This window comes from Nuphar pumila, chromosome 12 (genome assembly GCF_984573655.1).
Source record: "Nuphar pumila chromosome 12, dmNupPumi1.hap1.1, whole genome shotgun sequence".
Taxonomy (NCBI): domain Eukaryota; kingdom Viridiplantae; phylum Streptophyta; class Magnoliopsida; order Nymphaeales; family Nymphaeaceae; genus Nuphar; species Nuphar pumila.
The window spans coordinates 19186313-19205446 of NC_143260.1; the positions used below are offsets into that span (position 1 = coordinate 19186313).

General features: G+C 36.5%; 1 protein-coding gene across 2 annotated transcripts in view; it reads right to left on the reverse strand.

Moving 5' to 3' along the window:
- The window catches only part of LOC149820206 (uncharacterized), a 172139-nt gene that overhangs the window by 108585 nt on the left and 44420 nt on the right, over positions 1-19134 (reverse strand). Inside the window, exons 5-7 of one of the 2 annotated variants that reach the window (XM_089982397.1) lie at positions 6523-6632; positions 6354-6431; positions 6152-6258 (exon numbers count right to left, since the gene is read on the reverse strand). In XM_089982397.1, the coding sequence (XP_089838523.1) occupies positions 6152-6258; positions 6354-6431; positions 6523-6632 (295 nt within the window). Of the gene's footprint in view, positions 1-6151; positions 6259-6353; positions 6432-6522; positions 6633-19134 lie in introns of those variants that run through there. The other variant, XM_089982398.1, reaches the window with a different exon arrangement.

Below are 19134 nucleotides of genomic sequence, written 5' to 3' on the forward strand. Positions count from 1 at the left end.
TCTTGAGTGTATTTTTACGTAGACAATAGATGCTTTTGGTCCATGTTGACGTGTATTCTCTTGTTCTTATCGTTAATGCACTCATTTCAAGTATTATTACATGTAAACAAGAGGTTCTTTTATACACCGTTGTGTGTGTCCTTGGCCTTTAATGGCATTATATTTATGTTCTTGATCTAGTAGCTTATACACTTGAGTTGTGGGTTTTGGAGGACTAATGAGGTAGTTGCTTGTAATGGATGAATTATTGTTGAAATTTGTAAAATTTCATTCATATTTTGTCTTTTAAAGATACATGTGAATCATATCATTAATATGCATATTTTAAAATCAAATTGATTTTTTGATCACCTTTTATATTTGATATGCAAAATGAGTTTTTGTAATTGCATTCATTTGAGTGAGATGTTCCTAAATGTGTAAGGTTCTCTACTCAAATAACTCTCATTATTTTGCCTCTTAAGTGGACTTAAAACCTTTTGAACTCTTGTGTTTTATACACTCTTTTGAGCATTTCCCTCTTGAAATCGCTTTTAAAGGACTTGCTAAAATCAATAACACTTGTCTTTTTATCTTATCGGCTCATATAATATTACTTGACTAAAGTATGATTGAAGCATGATCATTAATGACTCTTTTAGGTGTTTATTTATTTCATGATATTATATGCATATGCTCATTATGGCCTTTTGGCCCTCATTCAATAAATTATGTGCAACTTAAGCCTCTTCGTCGGCTTCTTGTGGTGTCCCTTGCGGACCATTATGTTATTCCTCGTTATGACGTTATGTTTGTCCAATGTTGGACTTTATGAATGCATTATGCATTCTTGTAATTTGTTTCCGCTCCCTCTTCAACATGATACATGATTATGAAAAATTGGTTTTCTAAAATCACTTTGCATACATAAGTAATTATCTTGTTCCATCAAATCCTGTGATGAATTATGCATAGAATATCCTTTTGCACCATTACTTTTGGATGAATTATATGATAAAATGGTGAGCGGAAGATACCACTAAAATTATCCGGAGTGGTAATTTTGCAAACTAGTTGACCTGGGACACGTTTGAAATGAATAGTAAAATGCAATATTTTTAGTTTTATAATGCATGGTGGATTGTATAAATTTTATGCCAAAGTTGTAATTCATAACAACTCCACTCTACAATTATGTATCCATCCTCGTATTCCATCTAATGCTCATGTAAAGCTTGTTGCGAGCATTGAAGCAGATAATAGAAGAAATGCAGAAGCACAGGGTGCATTCATCAGAGAAATATTGCTACAATTTATCCTTGACACCATCTTAGCCATGGAGGCTGCAGTAAAGGAAGAAAATCATCGAGTTGAAGATCAATATAAATATATATATATACATATATATATATATATCGGCAAAATATCATGATATTTTCAAAATATCATGATATTTTCAAAATATCATCTAAATGAAAATATTGTGATATTATCACAAAATTTTTGCAATATTTAAAAAATCTTATTTTAATATAATTTAAGTTCAGATTTTCTATCTTTTTGGTTTCTTTTGTATTTTAAAAACTTCTAAAACTTGTTTCTTTATCTTTATTGCAACAAAATCAATATAAATCATATTAATTTTCTATCTTATTATTATTTATATTTTTCAAGTTTTAAAGCTTCTGATATTTTCTAGAGAAAATCCCTTTTGGAAAATATCTTCAGGAAAAACCCTCGCAAGAGATTACCTTAAGATACATTCAACTATGGTATGTATAGAATCTATAGATTAGATAGAGGAATTTGAGATCATTGGTCATAATGTGTTCCCTAAATTGTAACTTTTGGCATGAATTATGATACCTTATGCATATAAATTTTGTTTCAGTGTTCATAAATTATAATGAACCTTTTTTTGTAGTGATTATATTTATTAATGGAAATATCCCAAAACAGCAATGACCTAGTGGCAATACCTTTTTTCTTTTTTTACTTTCAAAGAGATTTTATGACATGTATGTTTTGTGCTTGCATGATGTGCAGGGGTTGTGTCGCCACAAGATGTCATCTTTGACAAAGAACATAAAATGTTCAATGAAGATGACTAATATGTTCTATACTTTTCTTAAAGAACTTTTGTAAGATTATATATATATATATAGTTTATGTTAATCGCTTAATGAGTATCCATCTTTAATTGATGTTAATGCTTAACTTTGATTCTTTTTTTATCGCAGCATATGAATTTGTTATAATTTTTTTATTTTTTTTTTTAATTTTTAAATGAGTTTTTTTCACTTTTTAAATGAGTTTTTTTCAGTATCTTACATTACAATACGATATGAGGCACCTACAACTTTGGCACTTCTAGTACAAGTTCCTATACACTTTTCACAACATTGGTCCTAAGTCCTAACCTAGCATACTAGGACTTAAGAACTTGAAGACCCATGACCATGGTCACCATGGGCAAAATCATTACATTCAAAGGTAAGATGACTTCCATATTTCTTTTATCCGAGATTATTCTGCCCAAGTAGATGATTCAGTCTTGGTCACCATGTCAAACCATAATCCCCTATCACAGAGTAAACAATTGGACAAAAAGCAAACAAGGATAAGCCTAGCAGCAGTTTACGGATAACTCACAATGATAGGCTAGGATAAGCACCGGATGTTGTATGGATGCACCTGCTTATCCAAAAGTCTTAAGACAAGTTAGGATAATGCCTTGTGCTGCAGAATGCAAAATTTGACCCGTCTCAATTCTTTGATAAGTTGCCACATCCAAACCACAAGGGTGTGTATTTCATGGTGAAACATTTGCATCCTAGCACATAGCACATAGCACATAGCACATGAATGTCTAGGATATCAAGGATAAGATCTTCACCTTAAATCTAATTTGGCCCCAAAGTTAAGGAGATCAAGATGTCATCAAAGCATCTGTGATGTCCAACCCCAATCATTCCTGGTGACCCTTGGAGAAACCTTCTCCAACAAAACTCTCGATGTGTCCCTCTTGGACATTATCAACAATAAAATCTAAAACTTTAATGTCCACTTCTATGACATCATTTGAGAACATATTCAACACAATGATATAATAAATGAGCAATCTATGTTTGCGATCTTGTATATTTTTCAGCATCTATCCTATATCCCCTCATTCTTTCGAGAAAAAAAAGTTATGCAGTAGTAAAGCCACACTACAAGGGAAAAAAATTCAGAAACCATTAAATTTAGAAATAATTCACATCTACTAGATGCCTTGCATGGCCTTTTTTTCCTCGAGTCATTGCACATGCAAATCTTAACCACCATAGTTTTGATAAGTAAGCCCGATGAAGCTCTAGCAACCAAAACCCAACTCTACAACCCCTAAATAGCATTACAGTTTTACTTTATCGGAACTCATACCTCTCCTAGAGACCACCAAGTTCCCCATTTCGCTGCCTTCACAATAATGAGAACATCTTAAAATCGGGTCGCTGTCTTGTCTAGGCACCTATCTGAAGAGTTGCTACCAGTGTTGTGAAAAGCATTGAGGCGTAGCGAGGCGCTCAACCAAAAACCGAGGCGAGGCGTAAGCCTTGAGGCGTAAAGCGTAAGCCTCAAAAAAAAAATTTGAAAACTTTTAAAAAATTATAAAAAAATATCTAAAAATACAAATAAATAAAGAAATGCGTTATTGATGAAATTGACAACCAATAAGAAATAGAAAATGTCAAATAAGTACTAAAAAATATAAGATTAACATATAAAAGTAACTAAAACCTGATTACATAACTAAAAAATATATGAGATTAGCCTACAAAAGTTAAAATATATGGGATTAACCTATAAAAGTTAAAATATATGAGATTATTCTAAAAAATATGAGATTAACATATAAAAGTAACTAAAAATTTGATTACATAACTGGAAAATATATGAGATTAACTAAAAGAAATTAAAATATATGAGATTATTCTAAAAAATATGAGATTAACGTATAAAACCTAACATCAAACCATGACAGTATATCATACACCTAACATCAAACCATGGCAGTAGAAGTAAATTTAGCCACAAACAACTTAGTTATTGTATTGTGGAATAATTAAAGATTGATAAAATTGATTAAATACTTAGTATCAAGAGCATTTACATTATTATGCCATAAAATAAGTTTGTTTGCATGTGCACACAGTGTTCTGGCCAATGAATGGAAACTCTAAATAAAGTAAAGTAAAAGGGTAAAGAAGACATGAGAGGGATCCCCAACATGAAAAGAGATCTGATATTTTTTTATGACATAAGAAGCGAACCAATACAATTAGCCAGAATCCTATATATTCCCAAACCTATACCATGTGCTTGAAGTTAGACTATTGGATTTGATTCCTGAATTAGTTATACTTGTCAAATTATGTGTTGAAAACTACGTTTCTATAAGCTAAGTAACCAGTGAAACTATGGTTCTCTTTACTGATCCAACTGTGATTTGCATCTTTTTATGAGACAGCGTGCAAAATACAACACTCCCAGTGTGGATGCTATTGAGAAAGCAAGAACAGTTCAACTGTTACAGTTGTATAAACTGCAGTGAAACAACCGTGACACTTTCATTAACGTGACACCCTTTTCTAAGATCTAGTTATTTAATTAATCCTAGGGATGATGTTTCTATATATATACCTATATATCCATTATTTTTGTAGAATAAGATTTAAGTCTGAGCAGCAAATTGGCCTATTGTTGGCCCATCTTTAAATTCTTGTATAATAGTCTACTGCACTTCTAATCTTACTAAAAGTGAATCTAACTTATTGCTTATGACTTGAATAGTAAATTCCAGGACAAGCTAATTAAAGTTGAACGATTAAACCTATACAAAGATTCTCACAAAGCACATATGAACAGACACACCACAGGGAGCGCTTTGGAGTGGAGATAATAATAGATCGATAAGAGAATCCTGGTATTAATTCTGTGTAAAAAGGTGAATGTGGATATGATGAACATATAAGTGATCACTTTATTGAAGGGGAAAAGTGGGCATGAAAATCAATTATATAATTTCCTTCTTCGATAGGCATGTATCTATGGATTATATATAGAGAGATTCAGATGGCATATGCTAGCTGTTGGAGAGTATAATTTGCTAATGACATAGGATAAAGTTAATTACCCACTTAGTTCTTAATTTCATAAGGGGGTTTACTGTTTTCATACAACTTGCAAAAGATTGGTGTTTGAGTTGGACTCCCACTGCATAAAAGTTAGAAAAAGTTGGAGAGAAAATTCAATAGGACAAAACCAGTGTTATTAAAAGCCTCACCTTGAGGCGCGTACGCCTCACCTTGAGGCGCGCCTCGCTCTGAGGCGTACGCCTCAAGGCGTATGAGGCGTGCGCCTCAGGGCTTTTGCGCCTTATGCCTGCGCCTCAAGGCACAAAGCCCCTCGCCTTGAGGCGAGGCGCGCTTTTTGCGCCTTGAGGCGCGTTTTTAATAACACTGGTTGCTACCATCCCTAAAACCAACACTGCTGACAGAACCTTCATCAGATGACAATATAAACCAGAGTTAGCGGAAACTTCTTAGATAGGTGGGAAGCCCGCTTCCCGGAAACTCGCTTTGGAAGTGTGATACTCCTCGCTTCCAAAACTTGGTGAGAACCTTGATTCTCCCACGCTTCTCCTATGCTTTCCACACACTTCATCTATTCTTCTTATATGCTCTCACTCAACTTTTCATGTTCTTCATGTGTTTCTTTCATGCTTCTCATTCACTTTCATGTGCTTTCTCTAAATTGGTAGTCATCCATTTTACATTTTGTTAAAAATTTAATTCTTACACAAAATCATGAAATTTAAGAAGTCACTTTTATTTAGTTTTTATTTGTGTTTCATTTCAATTCCCCTTCAATTCTTATATTTCCTTTTTTATTCCTCACTTCCCGCTTCCTATACATTTTAAAATGCATCGCTTCTCGCTTCTGCTTCCCGTATTGTTTCCCGCCTCCGCTTCCTAATCTGGCAACCTTGATATAAACCAACAAAAAGATGTCTGGACTTATCAACCTGAGTTTCATGTATCACAATGAGATGCACAGAAAACAATCCCAATAATAAAAAATGGTAATACAAAGCAATCAACCAAATATTTAATCACTCAAAATGACTTACGACAGAAGCTGATAAACAGCAGATGGCCTTGGACTAAAAGCAATGGCAGTAACAGCACCAGTATGACCCCTCAAGACCGATATTGGCATCCCATCAGGCAAGCGCCACTGTGATTACAAAATATTCGAAGTCAAATTTTAGAAAAGGCACAAGAAGTCTCTCCAACTAAAATGCAAATACTAGACAAAAAAAGGAGCCTTACAATTCGAATAATGAAATCATTTGAAGCAGATGCCACCAAGGCGTTGTTTGAACTGACAGCCAAATCTGTAATGTCACCCTGAAACCCAAGCTCCATATAACTTGATCCAAATAATATGATATGAACTATAGTCCAAGAACAGTAATTACTAAAGCAACAGCAAACTCACTTCATGTCCACGACAGCTAGATAAGCAAAATGCAGTTTCCATGGACCATATCTTGACGAGACGGTCATCTGATCCAGTAATTACATACCATCCTGATCGATCAAATATAGCTGCAAATTTAATCAACCCAAGTTAAAAAGGCAAGAAAAAGAAAAATAATTAAAACAGATCAGATTCCCTAGCCCATGAAGCTATACTTTTCTCCAGACAAAATAGAAGATAATTAGTTGATGCTTCTACAGTTTTATTTGAAGTGTTGTGTACAAGATTACACATACTTTGTTTATTTCTGTGTACAAATGATCACATACACAACAATTTGGAAAGTCCATAGTGGCAGAAGTGATGAACATTCTTCTAATTACAAGAAATATGCAATTGACTACACAACTATGTCACACGGACTCGGCTAGGGAGGCGCCGCGCCGGGGGGAGCCCCCGGACCCCCCTTTCTGCAAGGGCAAAAGTACAATTTGCAAAGTTTGTAAAAACACTCATACTGGTGCCAAACTTTAGAGGACAATATCCACATATATGCATGTTAAATTATGTAATCAAACTTGTAATTTCGTATATATATTTTATATATATAAGGTAATACATATACATATATATAATATATGTATATGTATTTACCAATTATATATATAAAATATATATAGTCATAGTAAGGGTAGTTTAGGAATTTTACACATATTCTTTTTCAAGAATATGTTTTTTTGTATTTTCTTTTTTCTTTTTCTTTTTGTATTTTTGTTTTTTTGCATTTAATGCATTGTACATGCATTGGGAGGGGCCCAACCCACTAGTCGTTGGACCCCTCCAACGGTCACATTTGTGACCGTTGGAGGGGCTCCAACGACTATGTGGAGCCCCTCCCAAGGCCTCCTCCAAGCCCTATTTATATGGGCAGCTCCTCTTGTATTTCAATAAGGGATTTGGGATTATAGCCCAACCTCTTTAGTGTTTATGAAACTTATGGGTGCAAGTGCACATTTGTGATTCGGTGTGTTGTGTTTTTTGTGCACAAGTGTTCTTGGGTGTGTATGTTCACACATTTATTCTTAAGGTTGTTGTGTTATCGACTAAAGTATTTTGTTGAAGATACTTTCACATGGTATCAGAGCCTCGTTGAAGAAGAAGAATTGTGACTCGCCTTCTTTTGCATTCCTCAGGAAGCGTGCCTTCAAGTTTGTTGAAATCAAAGAGGATCATCTTCTTCGAGCAATATTTTAGGAGCTTCTTTTGTCAAGAAAGACGCAAAAAGTAATTAAGGTACATACTATCTCTTGCATTCTTTCCTCTCTAATGGGCGAAAAAGACTCCCATTTCTCTCTTGGGTTTAAGCTTAATGGCTCAAACTATCATGTTTGGGCCGGTAATATGGAAGCCCATATTAAAGGAAAGGGGCTTTGGGGTTACGTTTATGGATCCATACCGGAACCGGAACCCAAAATTACCATTGTTGAAGGAGGTGATATTAAGATTCTTGAAGGGGATGAAAGACAAAAGGCCCTTGAAGAGTATTCTAAGAAACATGATGATTGGGAAATGAAGAACTTCAAGATATTATCTTGGATTTTCTCATCCGTTGAGACCAAGATAAATGCCAACATCATCAAATTTAAAAGGGCTTCCGAAGCTTGGGTATATCTTGAGAAAATGTACACCTCAAGAGATCTATCCCACAAGTACTTTCTTCAAAAGAGGGCTTTGACTCTCCAACAAAATGACATGACCATTCGGGAGTACTTTGCCGAATTATCCTCTATTTGGGATGAGCTCGCAATCCTTGAACCTAAATGGAGTGGTGAGGCTATCGAATTAAGGCACAAACAACTTGAAGAAGACCGGTTCTTCAATTTTTTAAATGGCCTTAGACCCGAATTTGAACAAGTTCGGTCCTCTCTTCTCTCCGCCTTCACATCCCCCTCACTCGAAGATGTTATCACCAAGCTAAGTGGTGAAGAAACCCGTATGGGGATTGGCAAAAATAACCCTAGCATTCTTGTTACTTCTTCTATTCAAGAAGATGGTGAAATGGCTAATGTCGTGTCAAGACCGGGAAATAACATGAGGACTTATAGACCTCCTCATTTCAAGAATCAAGGTCAAGGAGGAAATGATCGGTATGGCAAAAGAGACTATAGCAAAGTAACTTGCTATCATTGTAAAGAACCCGGACATATCAAACCCTTGTGTCCTAAATGGAAGAAATTGATTGCAACGGCTATGGCATCTCAAGTTGAAGAACAACCCCCTTTATCAAGTGAGTCTCTTTCTCTTCAACAAATCGTGGAAGCCCTACAACCTCTTCTCAAGGGAGGTACTTCCGGAGCCGCTATGTCATCCTCTTCCCCCGGTAAGACATCTTGGCTTTTAGATTCCGGGGCATCCTTTCACATGACCCCTAGTTATTGCACTCTTTCAAATTTTTCTAAAAGTGCTTTTCCATCCTTTGTATCAACCGCGGACGGTACATCTCTTGAGATTAAAGGAATAGGTAATTTTGAAAAACAAGACTTCTTTGTTCCAAAAATTCGTTTTATCCCAAACCTTAACCTAAATCTTCTTTCCGTTTCCCAACTCTCGGACCATGGTTGCGATATAAAATTTTCTTCTAATAAATGTTGGATACAGGATCGCCAGTCTGGGAGATTGATTGGGGAAGGCTCTAGAAGAGGAGACCTCTACTACGTAGATTTTCTTCAAGTTCCCAAGAGTCAATTTTGCAACGTCGTCCAAAACAAAGACATTCATGTATGGCATAAGAGATTGGGTCATCCCAATATTGTTAAAATCTCGTACTTGCCTTTTGTTAAACATCTTTGTAAAAGTGACTTTTTGTGTAATGAATGCATTCTTGGGAAAATGAAATGTTTGCCCTTTCCTCAAAGATCCATGTTTACGACAAAACCATTTGAAATTGTCCATTCCGATGTATGGGGGGACCAGCTCCGGTAATGTCTAAAGGAGGTTTTTCATATTATGTAATCTTTGTGGATGACTATACTAGGTTTTGTTGGATCTATTTCCTTAAACATAAACATGAAGTTTTTTCAACTTTTAAAAATTTTCACATGATGATTTCAAATCAATTCAATGGATGTTTAAAAATTTTTAGGTCTGACTCTGGAGGAGAATACCTCTCAAATGAATTTAAGGGTTATCTTGAAAATTTTGGAATTCTTCACCAAAAATCATGTCCAAAAACCCCTCAACAAAATGGGTTAGCCAAACGAAAACACAGGCACATCATTGAAACCACTAGGACTTTGCTCATTTCTCAAAGCATTCCAAAAAATCTTTGGGCTGAGGCAGCTCTTACCTCTGTCTATCTCATAAACCGACTTCCATCGAAAAATTTAAACAAAATTTCTCCCTTTGAAAAACTGTATGATAAGGAACCTGATTATAGCAGGTTAAGGGTCTTTGGGTGTAAGTGTTTTGTTCTTACTGATAAGAATGACAAACTTTCTCCAAAGGCCATTCCTTGTACCTTTCTTGGCTATTCTGAAACCCAAAAGGGGTTTCGTTGTTATGATATCAAAAGTGATAAGTTGTATGTTTCCAGGAACGTGAGTTTTTTGGAAAATGTTAGTGGATTTGAAAGTTGTGACCCCCATAATGAAAATATGGATTACTCTTTTTTATTTGATTTACTGAATAAGGACGATGATACTAGTGATAATGAGTCAGATCAAGGTAACCCAAATGGACTTGAAACCGAGGAAAACATCTCCTTGTCTCCTTCGTCACATCAACCTATTGAATTACCTAGAGACCCTATCACCTACTCTCATAGAGATCAAAACAACTTTAGGAGTGCTCTTGACAGATATAATGATGCCAGTTCCAGTGCCTCTCAGAATGAAGTGATCCCTCGTAGAACTGAGAGAAGTAGAAGGCCTCCTTCTAGGTTCATTTCCTATGACTCTTTCTCACCAAGATATAGAGCCTGCCTTAGTGTCATCCACTCTTATATAGAACCTAGAAATTTTGAAGAAGCACGTAAATGCCCTGAATGGATTAATGCCATGGACAATGAACTTGAGGCTCTGAGAAGAGCCAAAACCTGGGAATTCCAAAATCTTCCTAAAGGCAAGAAAACAATAGGGTGCAGATGGGTTTTCAAAGTAAAAACTAAAAGTGATGGATCCCTTGAAAGGTATAAAGCTCGCTTGGTTGCAAAAGGATATAGTCAAGAATATGGTATTGACTATGAAGAAACTTTTGCTCCTGTAGCTCGTATGGTCACTGTTCGATGTCTTATAACCGTTGCCTCTATCAACAAATGGAACATCTATCAAATGGATGTGAAAAATGCATTTTTAAATGGCGATTTAAGCGAAGAAGTCTACATGGATGCTCCTCCTGTAATGGAGACTCCTAAGGGAAAGGTGCTTCGTCTTCAGAAAGCACTCTATGGCCTAAAACAAGCTCCCAAGGCTTGGTATGATAGATTTAACTCTGTTATGATTGAGAATGGTTTTTCCTCTTGTTTTACTGACACTGCTCTATTTGTTAGAAAATCCAATGCAGGGATTGTTATTTTACTTCTGTATGTTGATGACATGCTCATCACTGGGAGTGATTCTAACGGGGTTAAAAGTATAAAATCTATCTTAAAAGATAAATTTGAAATGTCTGACTTGGGTTTTTTAACTTACTTTTTGGGAATTGAAGTGGCATACTCTCTTCGAGGATATTTCTTATCTCAAACTAAGCTTGCTTCTGAGATCATTGACAGGTCAGGTATTACAGATGAGAAGCTGTGTGAAACTCCTGCGGTAGTAGGAGCAAAGATGAAAATTGATGATGGAGTTCCCCTATTGGATCCTACACCTTACAGACAGCTTCTAGGGTCCCTGATGTATCTGAGTATTACCAGACCAGATATATCCCATGCAGTCCATACTGCAAGTCAATTTCAGCATGCGCCTACATCCGTTCACATGAGTGCCATCTTACGGGTCGTAAGATACATAAAGGGTACTCTAAATAAGGGAGTTTTTCTGTCTTCTTCCTCTGATCTAAAATTGATTGCTTATACTGACTCAGATTGGGAAGGTGACCCAAATAACCGTCACTCCACCACTGGTTTTTGTGTGTTCTTAGGAGACTCACTAATTTCGTGGAGATGCAAGAAGCAACAAAAGGTGTCGCTCTCCTCAACTGAAGCTGAATATCGTGTCATGGCCACTACTACCATGGACATTGTTTGGATTCACCAACTGCTAGAAGACATGGGGATCAAAATTGAAGGACCCACCAAGCTATGCTGCGACAACAAAAGTGCAATCTACATTGCAAAGAACCACACCTTTCATGAGCGGACAAAACACATCGAAATGGACTGTCACTATGTTCGTGAAGCATATCTCCGAGGAGTTATCGATCTTCCTTATGTCACGTCCGAATATCAGTTGGCCGATTTCTTTACTAAAGCCCTGTGCGCTCCGCGGTTCAACTTCCTTCTTGGCAAACTATCGGTCATCTTGCCCTAAGTTTGAGGGGGGGTGTTAAATTATGTAATCAAACTTGTAATTTCGTATATATATTTTATATATATAAGGTAATACATATACATATATATAATATATGTATATGTATTTACCAATTATATATATAAAATATATATAGTCATAGTAAGGGTAGTTTAGGAATTTTACACATATTCTTTTTCAAGAATATGTTTTTTTGTATTTTCTTTTTTCTTTTTCTTTTTGTATTTTTGTTTTTTTGCATTTAATGCATTGTACATGCATTGGGAGGGGCCCAACCCACTAGTCGTTGGACCCCTCCAACGGTCACATTTGTGACCGTTGGAGGGGCTCCAACGACTATGTGGAGCCCCTCCCAAGGCCTCCTCCAAGCCCTATTTATATGGGCAGCTCCTCTTGTATTTCAATAAGGGATTTGGGATTATAGCCCAACCTCTTTAGTGTTTATGAAACTTATGGGTGCAAGTGCACATTTGTGATTCGGTGTGTTGTGTTTTTTGTGCACAAGTGTTCTTGGGTGTGTATGTTCACACATTTATTCTTAAGGTTGTTGTGTTATCGACTAAAGTATCTTGTTGAAGATACTTTCACAATGCACACACTGGATATATTATTATATATATACATATATATATATTTTTTAAAATATCTATATATATAGCCGAGTCCCCGTGTCCAAAATTTTTAAAATTGCGCCGCACCCGTGGCGCACCCGCACCTGCACCCATGTGACATAGCTACACAATCATATGCATGCAATTCATAGGTTCCACGCTAAATTTCACCTGTTATTCTCTTTCAAGGAATGCCACCTACTAATGCTTAAGATGGCACTAGCAATTCTATCCTCAGGTGTGTGTATGTATTGCTTTTCATATTTATACCTATTATGCAATATCATATCATTTGCACCTACAGTAAGAAGGGATGAACATTGTTGTGTACAGGATCTCCAGGATTACACATACTTTGTTTATTTGTGTACAAATGATCACATACACAACCATTTCGAAAGTCCAGCGTGGCAGAAGGGATAAATATTCTTCTAATTACAAGGAAATATGCAATTGACTACACAATCATATGCATGCAATTCACAGGTTACACACTAAAATTCACCTGTTATTCTCTTTCAAGGAATGTCACCTACTAATGCTTATGATGGCACTAGCAATTCTATCCTCAGGTGTGTGTGTGTGTTGCTTTTTATATTTATACCTATTACCTATTATGCAATATCATATCATCTGCACCAACAGTAAGGCAAGATTAGGATACTTTGGATATTTACTATGGAATTCATCATCCTCAACATCATACTCAAGCCTTATCCCAACTATGTGGGGTCTCCTTTATCTTATGACCTTTAAATATTGCCTTATAAGAATTCTCTCAGTAATGAAATATGCAGAAAAGCAAAGAGTGCATTAAGCACTTACAACATCCACTAATGAACAAACAAAAGTGCTAACACCCAAACCCACAAGAGACAACACAACATAAAAATATAAATGTCTCTTATTGAAAAGAGAGAGAGCTCTCAAGAGTGAAGAATACAAGAGGGGTTCACCCCTATTTATACACAAAAGGAGGAGAGGAGGAGTGGCCTTATGGCCTTAAAAGAAGAGCCACCTAGGGGCTCCCATGGAGTCGTTGGGAGCCCCCAACGGTCACAAATGTGACCGTTGGGGGCCCCATCGACTCCATGGTGGGGCCCCTTTTAGGTGGGCAAAAATACAAAAAATAAAAAGTAAAAACTAAAAAAAGAATTTACAAAAAAAGAAAGAAAAGAAACAAGTACCCCTATCGGGTACTTGTGAAATGACTAAAATACCCCTATCGGGTATTTTAGATAATACATATATATATATGTATATAAATATATACATATATATGAATTACATATATTTTAACACCCTCCCTCAAGCTTTACGGGGATATAACTGAAAGCTTGTTAAGGAGAAACAAAAAACGAGGAGCAGCAAGGGCCTTAGTGAAGAAGTCTGCCAACGGGTACTCAGATGTGACGTAAGGTAGTGCTATGGTTCCTCTCAGGTATTCATCACGTACGTAATGGCAGTCTATCTCAATATGCTTAGTACGCTCATGAAAGGTGTGATTGCTTGCAATATAGATTGTGTTTTTGTTGTCACAACACATCTTCGAAGGAGTGGAGATGACAATGCCCATATCACTGAGGAGACTTCTTAGCCACACAAGTTCCATGGTTGTAGTGGCCATAGCACGATATTCCGCTTCCGTTGAGGACAAGGATACTTTGTGCTGCTTCTTGCATCTCCAAGAAATCATAGAGTCACCTAAGAAAACACAAAATCCCGTAGTTGAGACCCGGTCATTGGGATTTCCTCCCCAATCAGTATAAGCAATTAAATCAAGTGATGAGGAGGAGGAAAGAAAAACTCCCTTAGTTATGGTGTTTTTTATATATCTGATGATCATTAAGACTGCACTCATGTGCACGGTTGTAGGTGCATGTTGAAACTGACTGACAGAGTGGACAGCATGAGCTATGTCTGGCCGAGTAATGGATAAGTAGGTTAGAGACCCGACAAGTTGCCGGTAGGGAGTAGGATCCTCGAGAGGTGTTCCATCTTCCAACCTTAACTTTGCATTGATGACTTCAGGGGTTTCTGTTTTCTTATCATCGGAGATACCAGATTTAGAACAAATGTCTGCAGCCAGTTTCATCTGAGAGAGAATGTACCCTCGAGGAGAGTACGCTACTTCAATCCCTAAAAAGTATCTTAAGAAACCAAGATCAGACATGTCAAAATGTTCTTTTAAAACTTTCTTAATATCATAAATTCCTTGCTCATCACTTCCAGTGATGATCATATCATCAACATAAAGTAGTAAAATAACTACTGAAGACCCTGCACTTTTCACAAACAAAGCAGTGTCAGTATAACATGAACGAAAATTCAAACTTGTCATTACATTACTAAATCTATCATGCCAAGCCTTTGGGGCCTGTTTTAAACCATATAATGTCTTTTTAAGTTTGAGAATTTTATTTTTACCAATACATACTCCTGGTGGGGGATCCATGTAAACTTCTTCATTTAATTCGCCATTTAAAAATGCATTCTTAACATCTAGTTGATAGATAGGCCATTTTTTTATTGACGCAATGGCAATAAGAGTCCTAACACTAGTCATTCTAGCAACAGGTGCGAAGGTTTCTTCATAATCTATACCATATTCTTGAGCATATCCTTTAGCTACTAACTGTGCTTTATAACGGTCTAATGAACCATCACTCTTAATTTTAATTTTGAAGACCCATCTACATCCAATTGAATTCTTTCCAGTGGGTAACGAAGTTATTTCCCAAGTTTTTGCCTTTTCAAGGGCACTAAGCTCTAAGTTCATGGCTTCAACCCATTGGGGAATGTTTTTGGCCTCATTATAGTGTGAAGGTTCATGAAATGAGTGCAACGCAATTAGACACGCTCTATATCTTGGAGTTAGGGACTCATAGGAAACAAACCTATTAGGAGGATTGGAGATCCGACCGGATCTCCTTAAAGAGGTTTCTTCTATGTTGGATCCTTGAGAGTATTTTTCTAAGGCGCTCATCTGAGTTTGTTGACCACGCCTAACATAGGTTTGGATTGGTCTATCACTTTCATCTATAACATTGTCAAGAGGAATATCCTCTAGGTCATTCAAAGACTCATTAGAGATTTCCTCTTCTTGAGGAGTCTCATCTTCTTGAGATAGAAGATCAAATAAAAAAGCATATTCACTTTCGTCAATATCTTTAGTTTTCACAAAACCATTTTCATTTTCCAAAAAGGTTACATCTTTGGATACATAGAGTTTGTTATTTTTCAAGTCAAAACATCTAAAACCCTTTTGATTTTCTCCATATCCCAAGAAAACACATTTAATAGCTTTAGGAGATAATTTGTCCCGTTTATGTGTAAGGACAATACATTTACATCCAAAAATTCTTAATCTATTGAAATCGGGTGTTCTTTCAAATAGTTTTTCATATGGAGATGTATTTTGTAAGGATGAAGATATCATTCTATTTATTAAGTAAGTTGAGGTTAAGGCCGCTTCGGCCCAAAAACTCTTTGGAATTTCTTTGGAAATAAGGAGTGTCCTAGTGGTTTTCATGATGTGTCTATACTTTCTTTCGATCAAGCCGTTTTGTTGGGGAGTCCTAGGACAAGATCTTTGATGACAAATTTCATTTACTTCTAAATAGTTTTGAAATTCATTTGATAAATATTCTCCACCCGAATCGAATCTAAGAGTAGAGATATTACTTGAAAATTGATTTTTAACTATCATATGAAATTTTTTGAAGTCAAAAACTTCGGATTTTAAATTGAGAAAGTAGATCCATACATACCTAGTGTAGTCATCGATGAAAGTAACGTAATAGGAGTACCCTCCTTTAGACATGACCGGGGAAGGACCCCAAACGTCCGAATGGACTAACTCAAAAGGTCTTTTGGACACAAAAGTTCGGTTTGGAAAAGGAGTAGATTTCATTTTGCCAAAGATACAATTCTTGCAAACAAAATGTTTCTCATTACAAAATTTCTTTCCAAATGGAAAGGAGTACATTTTTTAGAAACTTGGATGTCCAAGTCTTTGATGCCAAATTTCAATATTTTTATCTTGGACATGGTTACAAAAAGAGTTAGTGGGGAGTTTCAAGTTGCTCATGTAATAGAGATCTCCCCTCCTATGGCCTTGCTCAATCTGCTTCCCGGACCGGAGATCCTGTATAGAGCAATCCTTAGTTGAGAAGGAGATTTCACATCCATGATCACATATTTGAGCAACAGAGAGGAGATTTAAATTAAGGTGAGGTACAACTCTCATGTTTGGCATAAAGAAATCTTTTGAAAAGTTTAAAGTTCCAAAACTTTTTACTTGTAAAGATGTACCATCGACAGTTGAAACATAGGAGTTTTTATAATTATTACATAAATCGGAAAGCTCATTTTCAAGTGGGGTCATATGAAAGGAAGCTCCAGAGTCAAGGATCCAAGAAGACATACCTGGAGGAGAGGAAGAAGCTATGGCGGCACCCGAGGTTGATGGTATCTTGAGTAGAGTTTGTAGTGCTTCCGATAGTTGAGCAAGAGAAAAAGATTCCTTCCCTTTGATGGTTTCCTCTTTCTTTTGAGTAGCTTCTTCAACGGAAGCAACCTTATTTTTAGGTGCTTCATTCAACTTAGGTCAATTAGGTCTTATATGACCCGGCTCTTGACAATGATGGCAAATGGCTTTTCTATAGTTGCCATTATAATTATTTTGCCTTCCAAAATGTGGAGGTTTGTAAGATTTCATATGGTTGCCGGGTTTTGATACGGCCACGACATTATCTCCTCCTTTAATCATGCCAAGACGAGTTTCTTCTTCGCATATTTCGGCTATGGCATCTTCCAAGGGAAGAGACTTAGATCTATGTAGGAGGGAAGATCTAACTTGTTCATATTCGGGCCTAAGCCCATGTAAAAATTGGAAAAAGTGCTCTTTTTCCATTTGTTATCTCCTTAATTCCACATCCACACTAGAAACCCATTTTGGTTCTAGTAAAGATAGTTCATCCCATAGGAGACCAAGAGTGCTAAAGTAATCCCTTACACTCATTTCTCTTTGCTTGATAGTCCAGATTTTTTCTTGAAGAAAGAATTGACGAGCAAGGTCTTTTTGAGTAAACATACCTTTCATAAAGAACCATGCTTCATTCGCCATCCGAAACTTGGCAATGTTGGCGCAAATCTTGAGCTCCACATTGTTCATGAACCAAGCAAGAATCTTGGCATGCTTACTTTCCCAATCTTCCACTTTAGATCGGTGATCTTCAATGGCCTTCATGAGGGCATTTCCTTCAAGAGCTTTTTCTTGATCACCATCCATCTTAGTTAGTTGGAGTTGTGGTTCCGGAATGGTGCCCATAACGTATCCCCAAAGTTTTTTACCTTTGAGGTTGTTCTCCATGGCGGCGGCCCACATTATGTAGTTGGAGCCATTGAGCTTGAATGAGAGATCAATCTTTTGTTCTCCTTTCATTTTAATCACTCACAAGAGGATAAATGAAGAGAGATACAACAAGAAAAAAATATAGCTACACAACTAGTTACATTAAGAAGAAGAGCATACATAAGGCTCTGATACCATGTAATGAAATATGATGAAAAGCAAAGAGTGCATTAAGCACTTACAACATCCACTAATGAACAAACAAAAGGGCTAACACCCAAACCCACAAGAGACAACACAACATAAAAATATAAATGTCTCTTATCGAAAAGAGAGAGAACTCTCAAGAGTGAAGAACACAAGAGGGGTTCACCCCTATTTATACACAAAAGGAGGAGTGGCCTTATGGCCTTAAAAGAAGAGCCACCTAGGGGCTCCCATGGAGTCGTTGGGAGCCCCCAACGGTCACAAATGTGACCATTGAGGGCCCCATCGACTCCATGGTGGGGCCCCTTTTAGGTGGGCAAAAATACAAAAAATAAAAAGTAAAAAATAAAAAAAGAAAGAAAAGAAACAAGTACCCCTATCGGGTAGTTGTGAAATGACTAAAATACCCCTATCGGGCATTTTAGATAATACATGTATATATGTATATAAATATATACATATATATGAATTACATATATTTTAACACTCTCCAAGTCCCCAATGACCTTCCCCATTTCCTAACTACCTCCTAGCGCTGCCAGTACTAGGCTCCTGATGCTAGTGCAATGCCTGGACAAAGGAAGATGGTTGGCATCAAAAGCAGTCAGCAACGAGACTTCCGCCACACCCTATATGAATGAGTCTATGGAACACATCGATATCTTACATTATAACTTGGCAGTTCTAAAATAAGAATATTGTAATCCTATTATAAAATTAAATGTGCTCAAAAAGAGCAACAGAAAAGGGAAATATTTTCTTATTTCTAGGGAGTCAAAAAAGCATAAGTATTTTCCTTTTCTTCATAGAGGTATGGGAGTGTGTGTGTGTATAGAGAGAGAAGGGGCTTGGATAGTTTCCTACTATTAAAAAGTGCTTTGTTACATTTTAATTTTAAATACCTAGGTTCTACATTAATAAAACCACCACA